At 43.6% G+C, this 19,107-nt stretch overlaps 2 protein-coding genes and 1 long non-coding RNA gene across 5 annotated transcripts; 2 read left to right on the forward strand and 1 right to left on the reverse strand.

Annotated features, from left to right (window-relative positions):
• Positions 1-19: 19 nt before the first annotated feature.
• LOC114796477 (zinc-binding protein A33-like) lies at positions 20-4,529 on the reverse strand. Its single transcript, XM_028990565.1, has 6 exons — positions 4,131-4,529; positions 3,961-4,056; positions 2,889-3,119; positions 2,247-2,269; positions 2,040-2,161; positions 20-1,453 (listed from the first exon to the last, which is right to left on the reverse strand). Exons 1-6 carry the CDS (start codon positions 4,527-4,529, stop codon positions 921-923), a joined length of 1,404 nt encoding a protein of 467 aa, XP_028846398.1. The 3' UTR covers positions 20-920.
• Positions 4,530-8,333: 3,804 nt separating this feature from the next.
• LOC114797240 (uncharacterized) lies at positions 8,334-10,242 on the forward strand. Of its 2 annotated transcripts, XR_003750831.1 has the most exons (6): positions 8,336-8,504; positions 8,864-9,136; positions 9,203-9,333; positions 9,435-9,524; positions 9,918-10,043; positions 10,188-10,242. It is a non-coding gene; the product is annotated as an uncharacterized LOC114797240 (long non-coding RNA). The 2 variants fall into 2 exon arrangements; XR_003750830.1 differs by having other exon boundaries at positions 8,334-8,504; positions 8,864-9,333.
• Positions 10,243-14,247: 4,005 nt separating this feature from the next.
• LOC114797143 (C-type lectin domain family 4 member E-like) lies at positions 14,248-16,373 on the forward strand. 2 transcript variants are annotated; one of them, XM_028991817.1, is made up of 6 exons: positions 14,248-14,295; positions 14,969-15,078; positions 15,430-15,621; positions 15,714-15,847; positions 15,917-16,017; positions 16,111-16,373. In XM_028991817.1, exons 2-6 carry the CDS (start codon positions 15,048-15,050, stop codon positions 16,259-16,261), a joined length of 609 nt encoding a protein of 202 aa, XP_028847650.1. In that variant the 5' UTR covers positions 14,248-14,295; positions 14,969-15,047; the 3' UTR covers positions 16,262-16,373. The 2 variants fall into 2 exon arrangements, with proteins under 2 accessions (XP_028847650.1, XP_028847651.1); XM_028991818.1 differs by having other exon boundaries at positions 14,282-14,300.
• The last annotated feature ends 2,734 nt before the right edge of the window (positions 16,374-19,107 follow it).

Genomic DNA, 19,107 nt, shown 5'->3' on the forward strand with positions numbered 1-19,107 from the left:
ACTTTCTTTATTGCAACTTTTATTACATGTAAGCTGCTAGAACACCCCATAAAGTGTATCAATATGAAATGATAAAACTGTTCAGTTAAGAGAAGAGATGCAGGTTAGAAGCAAATTTACCTCACGTTCACGATTAGATTTGTTACACACTGTTACACATATTTGCACATTGGTTCAATTTAATATTTGCAATATTGAGGTCTATAGCAGTCGCAGAAAAGAATTTCACGGCATATAATACCATGTTTGACTGTGCATGTGACAAATAACATTTGAATATTTAAAATGCAGGGTGACCTCATCAGATGAAAATGATAAGAACATCTTCGGGTAGCTTTTTGGTGGCGCCTGTCTTATTTGGCCCTTGGTGAAGGAGCTCTCCGAAGCTGTGGATGTAAATGACATCACCTTTACCAACACTTTCCCCACCTTTAATGTCACCAGTAACATCCGCAATTCAACTGGAAAAGATTGAAATGTTATTATTACATAGAAACATCAGCCACCGATTCATGCACAGAGAAGAAAGCACATTCTGTAGGGTTTGGCATTTCTCACCACCAACACAACCCCACTTCCAAAACTGCAACTGATCAGCATGATTCTGGGGCTGGTAGTAGCCTAGTGGGTAACACATTCGCCTATGAACCAGAAGACCCAGGTTCAAATCTCACTTACTTCCATTGTGTCCCTGAGCAAGACACTTAACCCTAAGTTGCTCCAGGGGGGGGACTGTCCCTGTAACTACTGATTGTAAGTCGCTCTGGATAAGGGCATCTGATGAATGCCATAAATGTAAATGTAATCACTTATCCCACCAAGAACCTACTTCCTGCTGCATGTGTGTATTAGAGCACGTTGCTTCCTGCTCACAGTTGCAGACGGAGGGCACGTTCGTCTCAGTTGTTGGCCACGTCGTGCTAATTCACTGTTACGGAGACCTTCGCTGGTAAAATTCTCAAAGGGGAACGATTACAAATAGTTGCAAAGTAGGGGAAAACTCTCTTGGTGAAAGTGTGTGTGAGAGTGCACAGGGGTGTGTTATCAACAGGATCACAGAATGTCACTTTGCCCCTGTCCCAGTCCAGCTGAACTCTGACCTTCTGCAGAATCTTTTCAACACCGAGGACGGTCACAGACTGGGGCGTAGAACGTGCTTCGTATTTCTCGTCGCTGAAAACCAAACACCAGATGCCACCCCTGCTGTAAACCTCCCCCTTCGGATTGGCCGACTCGGCCATCAAACCCAGGACCCAGCCTGTGTTGTCCCCGACCTCGACGTCCCAGCAGTGTGTTCCTGAGTGAAAGCCTTCACTGCCCAGAACAGCATCGTACTCATCGAACCTCTCGGGGTTGTCAGGGAGCCGCTGGACCTCGCCGAGGCTCACACTGGTCAGGTCCTCAGACACGGTGAGTTGTGGGTGTGCGGTGGTGGGATTCAAGGTGACAGGAACTGGATGGGGAAAAAAAAGTGTGCATGTGTGTCTATTATACCACAGAAAGTTCCAGCATTTTCTGGAGCATTTGAAAGTGATTGTTTTTGCACAGAGAAGTAAGTGGGAGCGATTCTGATTCTGATGATTAAACATCACCGATAATTGTCAAAAATGAGGGGCTACCAGCTATGATTCATTTAGAATATTTGACACATTCAGTCAAAAACTTGGCTGTGGTTTGTCTACTTTATGCTCATCGTTTCAATGTGGGCATGTCTGATTGGCCAACACACTCTGGAAATTTGCATAAATGGATTTGCTTGGCTTTCTGCCCTAAGCAATTTAAAGAGCGACAGACCCACAATACAGTTCGTTGGCACCATTGTACGTGCTAGGGGAATGTTACGGCCTGAGTCTCTTTCCTACACTTTCCTCTGCCATTGTTTTAAATATTATACCAAGCTTTATATCTAAGAATTAAATCACACATAATTATTTACTAAATGTGTGACTAATTAGTAGCCCTAATTAGTAACCCTAATATATACATATTGTTACAATTAATTGTGGTGCATGGCTATATTTTTAAGTGCCTGTACTCACAGTATTGAACTATGTCTTCAGGCATCTTCTCCCAGACTCTGAACTTCAGGTTTCCCAGGTGCTTCTCCACGTGGATCAGGGCCCCTGAAAGCCTCTCTGGATTCTGCAGCGTGCACTGGGCTCTGGAGAAACATTCGGGTGAACGGGGGTTGGGCTCAGAACCAAGGAGAGAAACAAAAAATTTAAATGAAGGAGGAGCTCACTTACCTTTCGACTGTGTCTCTGTACTTCTGAAACAACGAAAGCACATAATACACTTAACAACTTTCAAATTCTGTAATTATATCAGTACAAACAAGTCTCCTTATAACATTCTGCAAAACCCTGAATCCCATTAAGGTGATGCAACAGTTTTTTTTTTTAACCTCTGGTTTTTCTAAGCACTGTAGATTAGTAGCATGTGAGTTATGTGACTCTGGACAGTAAAAGTGATATTGGTGTCAGACTAAAACCATTAATGTACCTGAAAACTGGACATCTTTCTGTATGGAGAGAAATAGTCCAGTGAAACTCTAGGATTTTTTTTTTTATTATTTCTTTATCTTCTCCAAGCCTTTTTGTACACCAGGGCAAAGATGTTCAAAAGGTCACATTGGATAACAGATTAGATTGAATCTTTAAAGTGGGTTGTTCAATAGGAACAGAGGTACTCTGTTTTTTTTTATTTGGATATATTTGGTCCAAAGAAAATCTTGATGCCAACACAAAGGTGTTGATTAAACATCAGTGTGAGGTTTGTCCAATCTGAACACTGATCCAATCTGGTGTTGCTTTGAAAAAGATAACTATAAAAGTAAAAGGAATGACCAAATCCTGTTTGAACATATGGGCCCAAGATATCCAGATTACCTGCAGAAATAAGATGTCTTCAGCTTCCATCTCCTCTTCTAAAACTTGGATTTTGTCTGAAAGGGATGCAATCTCCCTGCTCATTTTCTTAATCTTCTTTTCCATCATCTGACTCTTCTGCAAGTTTTCCTCCCTCAATGCAGATATCCTGGCCCCTTCTTCATCTCGGAGAAACTGGTGCAGATTCTCGAACTCTGCCTTAATCTGCATCTCAGTGTGCTGGGCCTGATTCTGGAACAGAATGGATCTTGATTCGGATTTCTGCTTTTACAAGCCGCGCAAGATAAAACAGCAACGTGTCTGCTGGGTTGCATCAACTGAGTCGCGGTATCCTTTCACCATAGTCCCACATTCATCAAGCTACACAACAATTTTATTTTAATTTATTTTTATCCCATTTACTTTTATTATCAATTATAAAATGTCATTTTAGGTGGTAACAGTTGATATTTGGCACATGTTATGCTGAAAAACAGGAAGTGAGAATCATGAATTGTAGTGAAACGCACGTTGACCCTTGTTCAAATCTGTTCAACGTTTGCTCTATTTTTTTAAGAATAAGGACGTTGTGCACCAGGAATGAGATGAAGAGTCTGTGCATCACGTTGTTTCTCACATTAGCAGCATGCAGCTTTCTAGTGAAATGCTGCTCCCTACCGGCTGCAGCTAAAATTGCAGCGTCTAGAGCTGTAATTCTCGGGTCCGGGTGCGTGAGTCAATTGACTCGGTATGTCCGGCCAGAAGAACCGACTCGGTGACTCGGGTTATGAGCCATTCAGTTTCAGATGGTGCAAAGAAACTGTAAATTATGCCATTTGTATGGTAGTACATGACGTTTTAATGATTATAAGATGTATTCATGCGACGGAGATTACAGTTTAGACATGGTGTAGTTAGGACTCAAAGGATTCGGTTCAATTGAGACCTCAGACTCGTGACTCTTGAGTTATTTAATGGATCCGGGTGATTCACCTGGGTGAGTAATGAATCACAAAGCCTTTGAAGGGTTTAAATTACAGTTCAATATCAGACATTCGCACCGAGATTCCAGATCGAGAGAAGGAGGCCATACCTTCGTGTGTTCCGCACTTTGAACGCACACCAGTTTAGCTTCACTGAACATCTTCAGCTTCTCCTGCAAGGACGTCACTTTCACCTTAAGTTCTTTCTGAAACAACACCACGACTTTTACTGCCACTTGTCGTTGAGATGCACCATCATTGCATTTAGAAGGTTTCTCACCTTGAGACGACGCGCTACTTCCTCCACCGGGCTGAACTTGTGGTTTTCATGGAGGACCGAGTCCCGACACACCAAGCACACGGGCTGCTCGTCCTCCAGGCAGAAGAGTTTGAGCTTCTCGCCGTGCGGAGCGCAGCAGTGCGCCATGCCCTCCTCCTCTTCCTCACTCCTGCCGCGGAGGAGCGACTCGCACAGGTTCTTCAGAGCCCGGTTCGCAGGACAGTCCTCCTTAGCGCAGAGCTGCCCGCAGACGGGACAGCGCAGGGACCCGTCCCGGCCCGGCGGGTCCAGACAGACCTTACAGACGTTGTGGGTGCAGGTCAGGAGGACGGGGTCCCTCAAGATGTCTTTGCACACGGGACAGAAAAAATGGGGGTCTGGGGCCAGTTTCGAGGCCATTATTTAGAAATAAAATGAAAGTTGAACTCACTTCCTCTTCCGGTTGCAGGTGAGTCGGTGGGAGGGGCTTCTCCAAAGGAAATATATATATTTTTTTATTAACCTTTTATTCAGTGTTACAAATTACAAGGCACATTTCACATATTAAGGAATGTCTTCCGAACATTATAAACTGAGCATAAATAGTACAAAATATTACAACCAATATCACCACAACAAGAAATTAAAAATAAATACATAAAATAAAAAAAAAACAGCAAAACCATTCAATGAAGAAACATAGCTTAATATGAAAAACAAAAACACTGATAGTTGTTGCTTACAAGACAACTTCCAGTTCTTATATTAACTTGTCTATATACTGGTATAATAATTGGGCTTTAGTATTTTTACAGTGACTTAGCACTTCCTTGAATAAATTTATTTCATTTGCAAAAATTTTGAAAACGGGGATGATTTTTAGAAATCGAGACATATGAATAAAAAATTTGGCCATAAGAATTAAGTTATTATTACAGTATTCTGATTCTTCATCTCCTATCAGACCAACCCTTATTAGCTCAAAGGTGGAATAGATTTTTTTACACATTATCCAATTTTGAAAATCATTCCAAAAAATATGTGTGGCATTGCAAATAAATAAGAGGTGTTCTAATGTCTCAATATTAGAGTTACAAAAAACACAGGAATTGTCATTTTTACCAAATTTCTTTTGCAGAAGATCATTACAGGGATATATGTCATACAGGGATATATGTCATAAAATGGATTTATTTAGCTTTCTGTGGTATACGAAAAGAGAGGTATTTAGTTCTAATTTTCTTTAAAGACATAACATCATAATCTTCAAACAAATGTTTTCTTCTTAAGGTGGCTGGAAACAATATTGAAGTTAGATTGTTTCTTATTAATTTGTTATTACATTTTCTGTCTATAAATTCACATCCATTTATAGTCATAGATGGTTCTTTTGGAATAATTACTGAATATGTTATTATGCCTTTAATTAATAAAGTCACAGTAGAAGGAATTGCCTTTAATACAATTTAGTTATTGTACATGTTAACGTGTATTTTCCAATAAAGTCTTCATATGATAAGAAACTACCATCAGCTTCCATAAGATGTAAGATGGACCAAATACCTTTTTCAAACCAATCTTTGTAAAAGAATGACTTGCGTTTGATCAAGATGTGTCTGTTGTTCCAAATCAGAGTTCAATGTGGTGAAAAGTTGTGTTTGAAAATGAGTTTCCAATATAGCAAGACTTGTTTATGAAAGTCTGATAGTTTTACTGGTTCTCCAAAGGACAGTTGAGCTCGCTTCCTCTTCCAGTTGCAGGTGAGTTGGTGGGAAGGGCTTCTCAAAATGAAAGTTGAACACGCTTCCTCTTCCTGTTGCAGGTGAGTCGGTGGGAGGGGCTTCTCAAAAGGAAAGTTGAACTTGCTTCGATGCAGGGCCTCAGCCCACCATCCTCCTTCAAGACAAAGAAGAACCCTGCCACGGCCAGTGAGGTGGATGGGCCGATGGTGCCGTTCTGGAGCGCCTCTGCCACAAACTGCTCCATGGCCAATTGCTCTGCTTTAGATAGTAAGTGAAGTGATTGTCACATGTGATACACAGCAGCACAGCACACGGTGCACACAGTGAAATTTGTCCTCTGCATTTAACCCATCACCCTGAGTGAGCAGTGGGCAGCCATGACAGGCGCCCGGGGAGCAGTGTGTGGGGACGGTGCTTTGCTCAGTGGCACCTCAGTGGCACCTTGGCGGACCGGGATTCGAACCGGCAACCTGCTGATTACGGGGCCACTTCCTTAACCGCTAGGCCACCACTGCCCTCAATAGGGAGTAGAGATGACCTCTAGGTGGCATGGTTCCCATGGCCACCCCAGGCGGCTAGGTTGTGGTAACAGGCAGGGACGTGTCTAGGACGGGACGTGGTGGTTCTGATGTCAACATGGAGGATGGAGAGGGCCGTGAAAGAAGACAGTGTTGATGAAAATGCTCTCCCCACTCCAACACCAGGCCCTATGACCAAGAGAGGTGCGGTTCGTGGATGGCCAGCCAGGGGAACCCGAGAAGGAGTGGTGAGATGATGATGGTGGTTGTCTTCGATGTGGAAATCAACACGGAGCCACAGAGCCACCGTGCGGTGAGTGATGGGTCCTGAAGAAATGGTCTGACCATCCACAGAGGTGATGGTGAGAGGAGATGAAAGGGGTTCTAGTAGGGGTGGTAGTAGCCTAGTGGGTAACACACTCGCCTATGAACCAGAAGACCCGGGTTCGAATCCCACTTACTACCATTGTGTCCCTGAGCAAGACACTTAACCCTAAATTGCTCCAGGGAGACTGTCCCTGTAACTACTGATTGTAAGTCGCTCTGGATAAGGGCGTCTGATAAATGCTGTAAATGTAAATGTAAATGTTCTGTGTGGATTTGATACAGTCTGACGAAGGTATGGTCTATGAAGTTCCCAGCCACAAAAGCGGTGGTGGAGACTACATGCTGGTTCCACTCCAGGACGGCTGAGAGGGTGAGTCGGGATGTCGGCGTCAATAACGGAAGAGGAAGAGACCGATTTGATCGCGGCGCTCCAATCAACTGGGTGCCCCGTTTCCCAGACGAATAGGGCAGACTGTGTGAAGGTGAAGGTGAAGCGCAGTATGCACACAGGCCCTCCCGAAATCGCTGCTCTCTCTCCTGATCGGTGAGGGCTGCCCGCCCGAGCTGCATGGGTTGCCTGGATGAGTGACAGCGGGTCGAGGTGGCACGACTGGAGTTGAAGCGGTGGTTCTCAGGTGAGCCAGCAGGTGGCGGTCGATGCGTAGCAGCAGTTGGATAACTGGCACAGATGGTAGGGCTGCGATCCTCCAAGCCATCCGGATAGCAGAACATAGTTTTTAATTCTGCCACTAAGGCTGGATACGCCAGCGGCGTAGGCGGGGCCGGTCAACAGCGAGAGCAGGAGGGCGATCTGCCCCGGGGGCAGGCAGGATGAGAGGGAACTGGTTGGGGGTGCATTTACATTTATGGCATTTATCAGACGCCCTTATCCAGAGCGACTTACAGTCAGTAGTTACAGGGACAGTCTCCCTGGAGCAACTTAGGGTTAAGTGTCTTGCTCAGGGACACAATGGTTGTAAGTGGGATTTGATCCTGGGTCTCCTGGTTCAGAGGCGAGTGTGTTACCCACTAGGCTACTACCACCCCAGGAGCCGAGTCGAGTTGACGGATGCCAATAAATGACTGAGTCACGTTACCTCATCTCACCACCCAGGATTCCCTGGTAAATTCCAGTCCTGTAGTGTGCACTTGACGTTACATCTCGCACTTCCGGGTTATGGGTTCCTACTCACATTCCCCTCCCGTTTTCCTTCTGCACGGATAGCGATTCTCACAGGTGTGATGAGCGTCGGAATTATCCTGTGGGTTTCGGAGTCTGCAGAGCCGATATCCACTACGCTTCCCGAGGTCTCTCCACTGTTCCGTTTCCTCACGTTTGGTCTGTGCCTCAACTGTTTGTTTGTGTGTGTGTTCGGATACAGGATCGAGCGCAGCCCGCGGAGGTTCCCCGGGCAGGACTGGGGACAGATTGTCCTAACCCAGGCATAGGACTGGGAGCAGGTGACAGAGGTCCTGCAGGACCAAGCAGGAGGACCAGTGGTTTTTCTGCACTCAAGGCGTAAGACCTGTAAAGTGAAATATAAAAAAAATAGGCATGGCCATGGTCAAAAATTCATATGACAAGTAACAAAAAGGGAAGTTTAAGAAGTTCATCAAACACTCTTGTCACTGTTACAATAACTGTGCCGCTCCGGAAGCCTGTTTTCCCTACGATAAGAGCAACTTCCTTCTTCCAAGACTGAACGGAACCAAAAAAGATTCATTATCAGGTGCCATGACTGGAGACACAGACTAGTAGTCAGACGAGCGGAGGAGAATGAATGCAAGAAGCAAGGTGAAGAAATCAGGTACATTATCTACACACACATATACAATTGTGTTTGTTTCAACGAGTGTAGGAAAGAAGAAATCTGGAAAGGATTAAACATGAACAATAATTGTGTTATGTGTAATTATTTAGCAGGTATCTGTCAGTGTAGAAAAATGACGTTCTTTTTTCTCACATTCATATTTTAAATACAACATCAGTGTCTTCAACTTGGTGGATATGCCGTAATTTAGAGGATCATTTTCCACAATTTTTGAAATTCTTGCGGGATGGTTTATGGTTTAGAAACACTGATGTAGTGTGATCCGTAGTTTGCATTTTATACATAGATACACACTCATAAACAGGGAAATGGGCTAAAATGAAATAAAATTTCAGGGTACGGAGGCAGTGGCCAGGCTGCTGTGTTTTTGGGGCTGCTGTGGTGTCTCCTGCTGGGGGTCTCCACAGATCTGAGCAGCACCGCGGATGAAGATGAGGTTCTAAGCAACAGCCTGGATGAAGACAGATTCAAGAGAGATCAAGGAAATAACCAAGACAATGATGTCCACCTCACAAAACTGGATCAGTGTAATGTCCCCTAACCAATTCTGCTCATGAATGTGATGGGTGGGTGCAGACCTGGTGATCATAAACAACAGGACAGAGCAGGTCAGTGTGTGTGTGTGTGTGTGTGTGTGTGTGTGTGTTGTTCCATTAACTGACTATGTCATTCAGAGCCTTCATTCGGAGCCTTCATTCAGAGCCTTCATTCAGAGCCTTCTTAATTTCATTGGATGGCTGGGCCTGAGTGACCAGGCTTATGAGGGCAAATGGATCTGGGTGGACGGCTCCCCAATGACTCTCCAGTAAGAAAGAAACAAAATCTTAAAAATAAGAATTAAAGTGACAGAGTGACAACGTCTCACTATTACCCGCACTGCAACTAAAACCAATCGTCTTATTTCAGATTCTGGGACCGTTGGCAGCCCGAGAACAGTAAATCGAATAAGGACTGTGCCGTGTCACACACTAACGAGCACAAACCGGAACATACCTGGTACGACTACCCCTGTTCCGCTGCACACTATGTCGTTTGTGAGAAAACCAATTATAAGTAGATGCAATATAAGTTGCATGCCAGTGGAAATGTGACAAAAAATTTCAGATAACAAAAGCATGAAACTAAATAAATAAATAAACAGAAATACATCTAATAATTTTTTTTGTGTTTGTATTTTTTTTTTTAGAAATCATATAATATTAGTGAAAGTTGCTGTTTATTTCATTGTGAACACACTGCACCACAGTGAAAGGTGTCCCACCAACCACATGGGGATGTTACCTCCAATCACCACCCCATTCATAATAAATTAATAAAAAGCAGTACTCGGCAAAGCTGATTTCTCCTGCTTTACAGGTTTTGGGTTGTTGTTTTTTTCTATGATTTCAGTCATTTCAGCTGCTTTGACGGTTTGAGAAGTGCAGCAGAGAACCATAAGAAGTCAGATTGTCAGCTCAATACTGTCAGCTCAATATTGCCATCTGCTGGTGAATCGGTGGGAGGGGCTTCTCCAAAGTAATGTTGAACTCACTTCCTCTTCCTGTTACAAATAGTGACTTGTCTTTTGTGCTGAACCTACTTATAGTTTATGGTAAGTTTTTTTTATTCATAGATGTAAATATAGTAACAAAAAACCCTCTTTACATTTATTTTGTGCAGATTTCAAATGGTGGTAGGAGCCTAGTGGGTAACACACTCGCCTCTGAACCAGAAGACCCGGGTTCGAATCCCACTTACTACCATTGTGTCCCTGAGCAAGACACTTAACCCTAAGTTGCTCCAGGGAGACTGTCCCTGTAACTACTGATTGTAAGTCGCTCTGGATAAGGGCGTCTGGTAAATGCTGTAAATGTAAATGTAAATGTTACCTTGGTACTATTAGTGGTTCTTCCAACCGGAAGGCAATAAAAAACATATGCATTTTGAACAGAGGTGTCAAAAGTATTCACAGACAAAGTAGAAGTGGTGAGATGGTGAGATGAAGCCTCATGAGGCATCACACCACTTGAGCAAAATGGTTCGAGAAAGGGTTAATTTCTCCAAGTTTGATGTACACATGACATCACCTACTGGCCAGGTGTAATTACAAACCATGTATGACCAATCAATTTCTAATTTTATTTTTGTCACTTACACAGTCGTACACGGTATGACATGCGGTAAAATGCTTTAATTGTTCTACATTAATGATTACATGTGTATAATAAAATACTGTTTGAGTGTATTCTCTGTGAATATTTTCACGAAATGTTAGTACTATATGATATGGCAAGTTGTGTAACTTGTACGACGATGTACAGAACGGGGATTTTTATCCATTTTTATTCATAAATAACAGTTTCACACCAACACACCAACAGTTTTTGGTTTCAAGCAATTCCTTCTTTTTTTTTGACACTCCGGCCTTTGAAAACACCCCTTCACGTGGCACAGAAGAAAAACTTAAGATCATACAAATTGGGGTACAGTCCTTTTTGCCAGTACTCCAGAGGGCTTTCTAGCCTGCTTATATTTGGCTCTGAAAGGTAGTGCTGGACCCCCACAGTGGCATCTGCCTCAGTTTGCTACCTAAGAGGAAACCACAGATCACGTTAGTAAGTGTTCTAATAGGAATAGGCTGTGTATCCTTCACTATCATGCAGTCAAGGGCTTTATCCAGCTCTTGTTTCCTGGTGGCTGAGAACAAATACGTTGCCTGTTACCTGTCTTTTTTTTTGTGCACAAGAAACAAGTCAACATGGACAAATTGTGCATTAGTAATATTGTAATTAATTACCTTGTGTGGGTGAAGTTTCAGTTTCCTCTTTATTCTCATGTAAGGCACAATAATGCCTAAGCCTAAGCATGTTTGAGGTGTTATTATTGTACCCCAACTCCTTGGAACACAATAACCATCTCACCGTTGAATAAAATAAGAAACAGTGGAAAAAGTTCCTTAAAAGCAAACATAATGCACCTGAAATTCTTTTAAATTTAGCTTACCTTATTATGAGTTATCTGCTCAAAAAAAAAGTTAAAAGTTATTCAAACTCTCTCTCTAAACTCTCTCTAAACTCTCCAAAATATCTCGAAACTATCAAAATTTCATGCAAACTCTGAACTGACCGGAACTCTCCATCAAAAACCCACTTTTGAATGGAGCCTGTGGGGTTTATATTGCCTCAAACCTCGCAAAATCTGAACCCCGTCCCGAGGCAGTCACGTGGTACAGCCGGCAGCGAGGCTTCGGACGTCATCATTGTAGGCTCCTCCCCTAAATGAAGCAAGCCTCGATACGCGCTTCGCTGAAACGCCCCCCTCCACTACTCGATACACGCGCCAAAGCCTCGGTCCCGTAACATCACTACAGTAGAATTCAATTCAAGCTTTTTAATAAAAGTAAAAGTATAAAAGTACTGGATTTCAAACTACTTAAAGTATAAACATAAAAGTAATGTAAGGGGGAAAATACCAATAAGGACAAAAGCTTAGGGGCCACAGTGCACTATAATGCACTAACCCACCTCCCTTTTTTTTAAGGGTGATATCATGACTCTAATGTTTTATTAAAATGTAAAATCTGTTTTAGTCACACGTCCATCTTAGTACAATGCAAATATATTAAAGAACCTTATATGTGTACTACTCATTATTAACATGTATTTCATGGAGTGGAATACTTAAATACTTTAAGGCATTTAGTCGTTATCAGTCAATATTATAAATATTATAACTTCAGAGGCATGTTAGCAACAACCTTTATTGGAATATAATCAAAGCTTAGCTGCAGGAAACGGTAAGAACAACGTAGGTAACAAAATTATTGTACGCAGGGGAGGCTTGAATTGTTTACAGATATTATAAATGCCCAAATGAACAATTAATGATTAATCTAATTCCTAATTTGGTATGCTCAATTCTATAGCTAAATGGCACATGAACAAATTTGATGGAAGAAAAAAAAAAATTCAGTCAAGCACAGGTTATGTAACAGAGTAACCAATAAGCTTTGTTCAGCCTCAAAAGCATCTGGTTCTTTGAGCCAATGCGTGCCCTTCTTGGCCTGAAGATCAGCCCTGCAACACTAAACAGTCTTTCACAGGCTGCTGAGGCAGGGAGTGCTGTATTAAGCTTAAGTGATAGCTGGCACACAGCTGGGAAGGACTTCAGCACCTCTACTGTGTCTCCTGGGCACCCCAGGTACGCGTCTAACTGCTGAGTTGTTTCAAGCGAGCCGGCCTTCTTCAAGGAGGAAGACATTTACCAAGTTTGAGGATATTTCGGTCACTTGTCCAGCAGGTCTTAAATTTGGGTACTAGAATAGCTGCGGCTATCGGCTCTGAATCTGCCAGCATCTCTCCGAATCATTTTTCAAGGCCTGAATGAAGGGCAGCAATCAAAGGCTCACAGAACTTGGAGATGGTCCTGAGTAGAGTTATGGTGGGCACCAACCATCCCATCTGTACACTGGTTTCTCCCTGAATAACATTAAGTGCCTTTGCAACTGGGCTCGTTGTTTTCACGTATTCGGCAAGAAATGAAATTTCCACCGGAGTAAACCTGAAAAACTCAGCATGGAACATTTAGCCTACTTAATGTAGAACCTTCAACTGAAGGAACTGATGCGATGAATCACATCCATAGTGAATATGTTGGCTGCAAATCTTGCATACTTCTACAGCATTTGAGGTATACAACTGTGACAATTTATTGTTAATGGCATCACTAACTGAATGGCAGGAAAACAAACACTTAGGTAGTTCACTGCGGACAGCTGCAAGGGATGCTTCACCATGTTCTCTCGTTATTCTCACTATTCTTTCTATGGCTGAGAAGAGCGAATTCCACCTGGTAACAACAGGCCTTAAGAGTTGGAGTTTGCAGTGGTCTTCTATTACTTCAGATGCACTGGTTGATCTTGAACTTTTGTTCCACAGGCTAAAGCATTTGGCAAGTGTGGACCTTGACAAGCACTTGTCCAGTGCGGTTGACCTCTGCTTTTGAAGCATCAACTGTAGACACTAAACTAAGTAGGTGGCAGGCACAGCGATGGTGCTTGAGAAGCTGGCATTCCAAGTAATCAACTTTGTCCAAAAGGGCTCCGGTATCAACAAATTCAACACCCTTTCCTCTTCTTCATCATAGTCATCATTTTGGCCACCATCGATCTTTTGTTCCACCATCAAGGATTGTTGTTCTTGTCAATCTGTCCATAAACTCTGTAAACTCCATTGTCAGTTGTAGTGCAAATAATCTTCTCTCTGATATTGAATTCTGTGTGAATGTCCCTTTAAGTCACCAAGATCACAAGATCTCTGCATGGTCTGGGAGTGACACCAATGAAAGTGAAGTGATTGTCACTGCAGCACAGCACACGGTGCACACAGTGAAATTTGTCCTCTGCATTTAACCCATCACCCTTGGTGAGCAGTGGGCAGCCATGACAGGCGCCCGGGGAGCAGTGTGTGGGGACGGTGCTTTGCTCAGTGGCACCTCAGTGGCACCTTTGGCGGAACGGGATTTGAACCGGCAACCATCTGATTACGGGGCCGCTTCCTTGACCGCTAGGCCACCACTGCCCCTAAACTGTGATGGTCTGCCGTCCAGCAGTCTCACTATTTTCATTTCAACAGAGGCGTTTGTGACTTTGTTCACAAAGGCCTTACGTGTCATGACATTTGTATTTGGTTGAAGATGTTGCACAAGATCGATGAAGCCCTGTTGCTGAACAATGTGTGGTGGGTGCAAGCTTTGAACATTCAGTGGAGGACATTCAAGGGCTGCTGAGGTAAGGTGTGTGTATCTCTGTAGACGAGTGGGGTGTAACCATTTCTTTATTTATAAAGCTGAAAAGTGGAAATGTATTAGACAAACATAAAATATGCCATTGAAAAGTATTTACTGTTATGGTCAGCAACAGATTCCATCACTTAGTTAAAATAAAAAGTAGCCTTGCACAAGGAAAAAAACAGCATTTTCAATGACCCTCTTCCTGATTAGGACAAACAGGGTAAAAATTCAATGGATGTGGAGTCTTTTGACACTGAGAGCAGCTTGGTTGCTGGCAAACATGCTGTCGGAATTTTAGGCAGATAAACTTTTCTAATTTCTAAGCATGAGAAATGCCATGTGTGGCCTGTGAGCATGTGAATGTGTTGGGGCAGTGGTGGCCTGGCAGGTAATGAAGTGGACCCATAATCGGAAGGCCTCTGATTCCAGCCCCGAATCGCCAAGGCCACTGAGCAAAGTTCGGTCCCCAGTGGCACCTCAGTGGCACCTTGGCGCTCTAGGATTCGAACCTTCTGATTAAGGTGGCAGCTTCCCTAACTGCTAGGCCACCACTGCACCCTGAATACCAGGCCCTTCAAGAAGTTCATCAAACACTCTTGTCACTGTTACATTAACTGTGCCGCTCCGGAAGCCTGTTTTCCCTACGATAAGATTAACTTCCTTCTTCCAAGACTGAACGGAACCATAAAAGATTCATTATCAGGTGCCATGACTGGAGACACAGACTAGTAGTCAGACGAGCGGAGGAGAATGAATGCAAGAAGCAAGGTGAAGAAGTCAGGTAAATTATATACACACAAACACACACGTACAATCAATCGTGTTTTTTAATGAGTGTAGGAAAGAAGAAAACATGAATAATAATTGTGTTACGTGTAATTATTTAGCAGGTATCTGTCAGTGTAGAAAAGTGACATTCTTTTTTCTCACATTCATATTTTAAATACAACATCAGTGTCTTCAACTTGGTGGATATGCCGTAATTTAGAGGATCATTTTCCACAATTTTGCAATTCTTGCGGGATGGTTTATGGTTTAGAAACACTGATGTAGTGTGATCAGTAGTTTGCATTTTGTACATAGAGACACACTCATAAACAGGGAAATGGGCTAAAATGAAATAAAATTTCAGGGTACGGAGGCGGTGGCCAGGCTGCTGTGTTTTTGGGGCTGCTGTGGTGTCTCCTGTTGGGGGTCTCCACAGGTCTGAGCAGCACCGCGGATGAAGATGAGGTTCTAAGCAACAGCCTGGATGAAGACAGATTCAAGAGAGATCAAGGAAATAACCAAGACAATGATGTCCACCTCACAAAACGGGATCAGTGTAATGTCCCCTAACCAATGAATATTCTGCTTATGAATGGGGGGGCTGTAGTCCCACTACGGCGATTAAAATTCTTTGGATCTTTCCCCCAGCATCCAGTTGCCCTGGATGGAAGATGAATTGCAGATATTACCACTATACAGTTCCGATGAGTTGGCAACAGGCTCGAGCGTTCTGCAGACGGATGGGTGCAGACCTGGTGATCATAAACAACAGGGCAGAGCAGGTCAGTGTGTGTGTGTGTGTGTGTGTGTGTGTTGTTCCATTAACTGACTATAAACCCTCTGTCATTCAGAGCCTTCTTAATTTCTTGCACATGGCTGGATGGCTGGGCCTGAGTGACCAAGCCTACGAGGGCAAATGGATCTGGGTGGACGGCTCCCCATTGACTGTCCAGTAAGAAAGAAACGAAATATTAAAAATAAAAATTAATGTGACAACGTCTCACTATTACCGGCACTGCAACTAAAACTGATCGTCTTATTTCAGATTCTGGGACCATGGGCAGCCCCAGAAGAATAATGGGAATGAAGACTGTGTCGTGTCACACACTCAGGAGCACAAACCGGAACATACCTGGCACGACTACCCCTGTTCCGCCGCACACTGGGTCGTCTGTGAGAAAACAGATTATAAGTAGATCGTGTAGCTGTACAATATGAGCTGCACACTTGTGAAATAAAACTTCAGATAAGAAGAGCATGAAAAAAAAAAAAAAAATGAAATAAATAAACAGAAATACATCTAATAAATTTTTTGTGTTTGTGTTTTTTTTAGAAATCACATAATATTAGTCAAAGTTGCTGTTTATGTGAACACACTGCACCACAGTGAAAGGTGTCCCACCCACCACATGGGCATGTAACCTCCAATCACCACCCCATTAATAAAATAAAATAATAAGAAACAGTACTCGGCAAAGCTGATTTCTCCTGCTTTACAGGTTTTGGGTCATTTTTTCACCGATTTCAGCCATTTCAGCAGCAGAGAACCATATGAAGTCAGATTGTCAGCTCAATATTGTCAGCTACTGGCTGAAATTAATAAGCTTCTATATACCCTATATTTAAGGCTTCTTTAAATTGAAGCGTCATTGGTTGAGGATTTCTGTCAATGTTCTAGACTATTAGCACCCTAACCTATGATGAAATAGTTTTTAAATAATACTATTAATCTGCAAACAAACCCAACACTGGGTATAAAAGGCAGTGTGATAAACTGTTCTGAACAAACTGTATTTGGTGTTTGCATTTTTCTCCCGTGCCTGCTGACCCCATCGTGAGCTCAGTTGAGTTGCAGGGGAAGTTCGACAAGTACAAATCATCCTGTTGCATCAGGAATGTTGAAAATATTAATCTGCAATGACTGTGTCACCCAAGCTGGGTGATAAGAAGCAAGGTCGTGCTAAGGAGGTCGTGCCAAGGTCGTACATGGAGCAACGCCGGTAAGTGATGCATACTCTACCCCTCAAGTCATGAGGGTGGACACAGGACAGAGACACAACACAAGAGGTTTAGGATCCAGGTGCAATTCCAGGTTGGTATTTTTCAGACATGAGCATATCAGAAGGTTGCCGGTTCGAATTCCGAGCTGCCCAGGTGCCACTGAGCAGAGCACCGTCCCCACACACTGCTCCCCGGGCGCCTGTCATGGCCGCCCACTGCTCACCAAGGGTGACGGTTAAATACAGAGGATACATTTCACTCTGTCACCATGTGCTGTCACTTCACTTTCATATACACAGGAAACATGATGTGTACAACAAACAGGGTCAGTGGGAAAGAAAGACATGGTAACTGGGACGAGACCCAGGGAGACGGCCAACCTGGAAGGGTTAACACCGAGTGGCTGAGCAGCAGCCTGGACGACCAGCGAGTCAGGAGGGCTGAAGGAGATAACCATGGAACCCCCACCCAAGGCTCCAATGACCCACTTGTAGGATCATGTGAGTGTATTTATTAATTTTTTTTGGCTTCCAGGTGAACATTATTATTATTATCAAAGATATTTTTACTTTACCATTCGCATGACATGGCATGAGGGCATGAGTGCCAACAGATGGGAGCAGACCTCGCGATCGCAGACAGCACAGAGGAACAGGTCATTCTAACTTCCTTTGTAAAAAGTTGGGAACACTGAGATTAGGGAATATTGAGATGTGGGGTAGGGTTAAAAGTGGAAAATATGTTATTCTGGATAATCTTTTACTGTTCAGATGCTTCTTACCATGAGGGATATGGCCTGATGGATTGGTCTGACTGACCAGTAACAGCGACCCAGTGGAGTTGGGTTGATGACCTGCCACTGACCACCGAGTAAGAACAACAACATGATTAACCTAACATGCAAAGCCAAGTGCTGAAATATTTGCATTGCAGTTTTATTGTTTCTTCATTTTTAAGATTCTGGGACGTCAAACAGCCTGGCGACGATCCATCAGGAAATGAGCTCTGCGCCGTTCCCGTTCTCATCCTGGCACGTCTTCCCATGTTCCAGCAAACATTGGGAAATTGTCTCAGTAGAAAAAGTGGTACATTTACTGAGAAAAAAATTATAAAGAGTCACAGATTCAAACCCCACTTTTTTTTTTCTTATTAACATTTTGTCCTTGAGCGAGACACTTAACCTGGCAGAGAAAAGTTATTCCAGTTCAAACAAAAAGGAATCAGATTTTGCACAAGCAAAAAATATACAGGTAAAATAGACTATTGACATTAAAATTGAGGTGGAAGGGCATTGTTTTTTATTCTTTTCACTTTTTGTACTTTCCACTTGTCCATCAATTTTTGGTTTTCAAAAAAATGCCGGGTCGTGACCTTTAGGTATCTGCACTCAATCAGGTAATCAGGGACACAGTGGAGCACACCAACGAGCCCCCTCCTCCTGACACGTCCCCTGATCGCATGTCCGTACCAACGGCCATCTGACCCCAGGTGCTGCAGTGGGGCCACCATGATTCCCTTGCAGGGCACGCCGGAGAGACCTGGCCACCAAAAGACGCGCTGAATGATCTCTTGGTGCGCTGGCGGCCGGGTCTCTCCTGACGAAGTCACGCAGAACGTGTGTTCCTGCTCCACCTGCACCGCCCACAAGGCAGACATATTGCGACCCCAGGGACTCCTGCTTCCCTGGCCATGGTCCCATCACCAGACTGTCCACGTCCCAAGGCCATACCACGGTTCCGGTAATGCTTGACCACTTCACCAAGAAGGCTCGATATGTTGCCCTCTCCGGCCTCCCTACAGCATCCGGGACCCACATCATCCAGGAAGTCGTCTGGCACTACGGCCGTCTGAAGACCCCAATTCATCGCTCGGTTCTGGTGGCACTTTTGGCACTTTTTGAATACATCAGGAACTCGAACAGTATCTGCACTGTTACTGCTCCAGCAAACCCACCACCTGGACTAGGGAACCTCTTCCTTGCAGCGCTTGCCCATAATCAACGTGTCAATTGCCACAGGCCACCAGTGTGGTCCCCCACTCC

Source organism: Denticeps clupeoides, chromosome 9 (assembly GCF_900700375.1).
Source record: "Denticeps clupeoides chromosome 9, fDenClu1.1, whole genome shotgun sequence".
NCBI lineage: Eukaryota > Metazoa > Chordata > Actinopteri > Clupeiformes > Denticipitidae > Denticeps > Denticeps clupeoides.

What these genes read in the sequence shown, in the direction of transcription:
- LOC114796477 (XM_028990565.1), bottom strand. Translation starts at nt 4,529, where the DNA reads ATGGCCTCGAAACTGGCCCCAGACCCCCATTTTTTCTGTCCCGTGTGC. An exon ending in AAGACATCTTATTTCTGCAG is followed by an intron (nt 2,270 to 2,888) that starts GTAATCTGGATA and finishes TCGTTGTTTCAG; the next exon opens with AAGTACAGAGACACAGTCGA. An exon ending in TACAGAGACACAGTCGAAAG is followed by an intron (nt 2,162 to 2,246) that starts GTAAGTGAGCTC and finishes ATGTTTCTCCAG; the next exon opens with AGCCCAGTGCACGCTGCAGA.
- LOC114797143 (XM_028991817.1), top strand. Translation starts at nt 15,048, where the DNA reads ATGAATGCAAGAAGCAAGGTGAAGAAGTCAG. An exon ending in TAAACAACAGGGCAGAGCAG is followed by an intron (nt 15,848 to 15,916) that starts GTCAGTGTGTGT and finishes TCTGTCATTCAG; the next exon opens with AGCCTTCTTAATTTCTTGCA. An exon ending in GGCTCCCCATTGACTGTCCA is followed by an intron (nt 16,018 to 16,110) that starts GTAAGAAAGAAA and finishes GTCTTATTTCAG; the next exon opens with ATTCTGGGACCATGGGCAGC.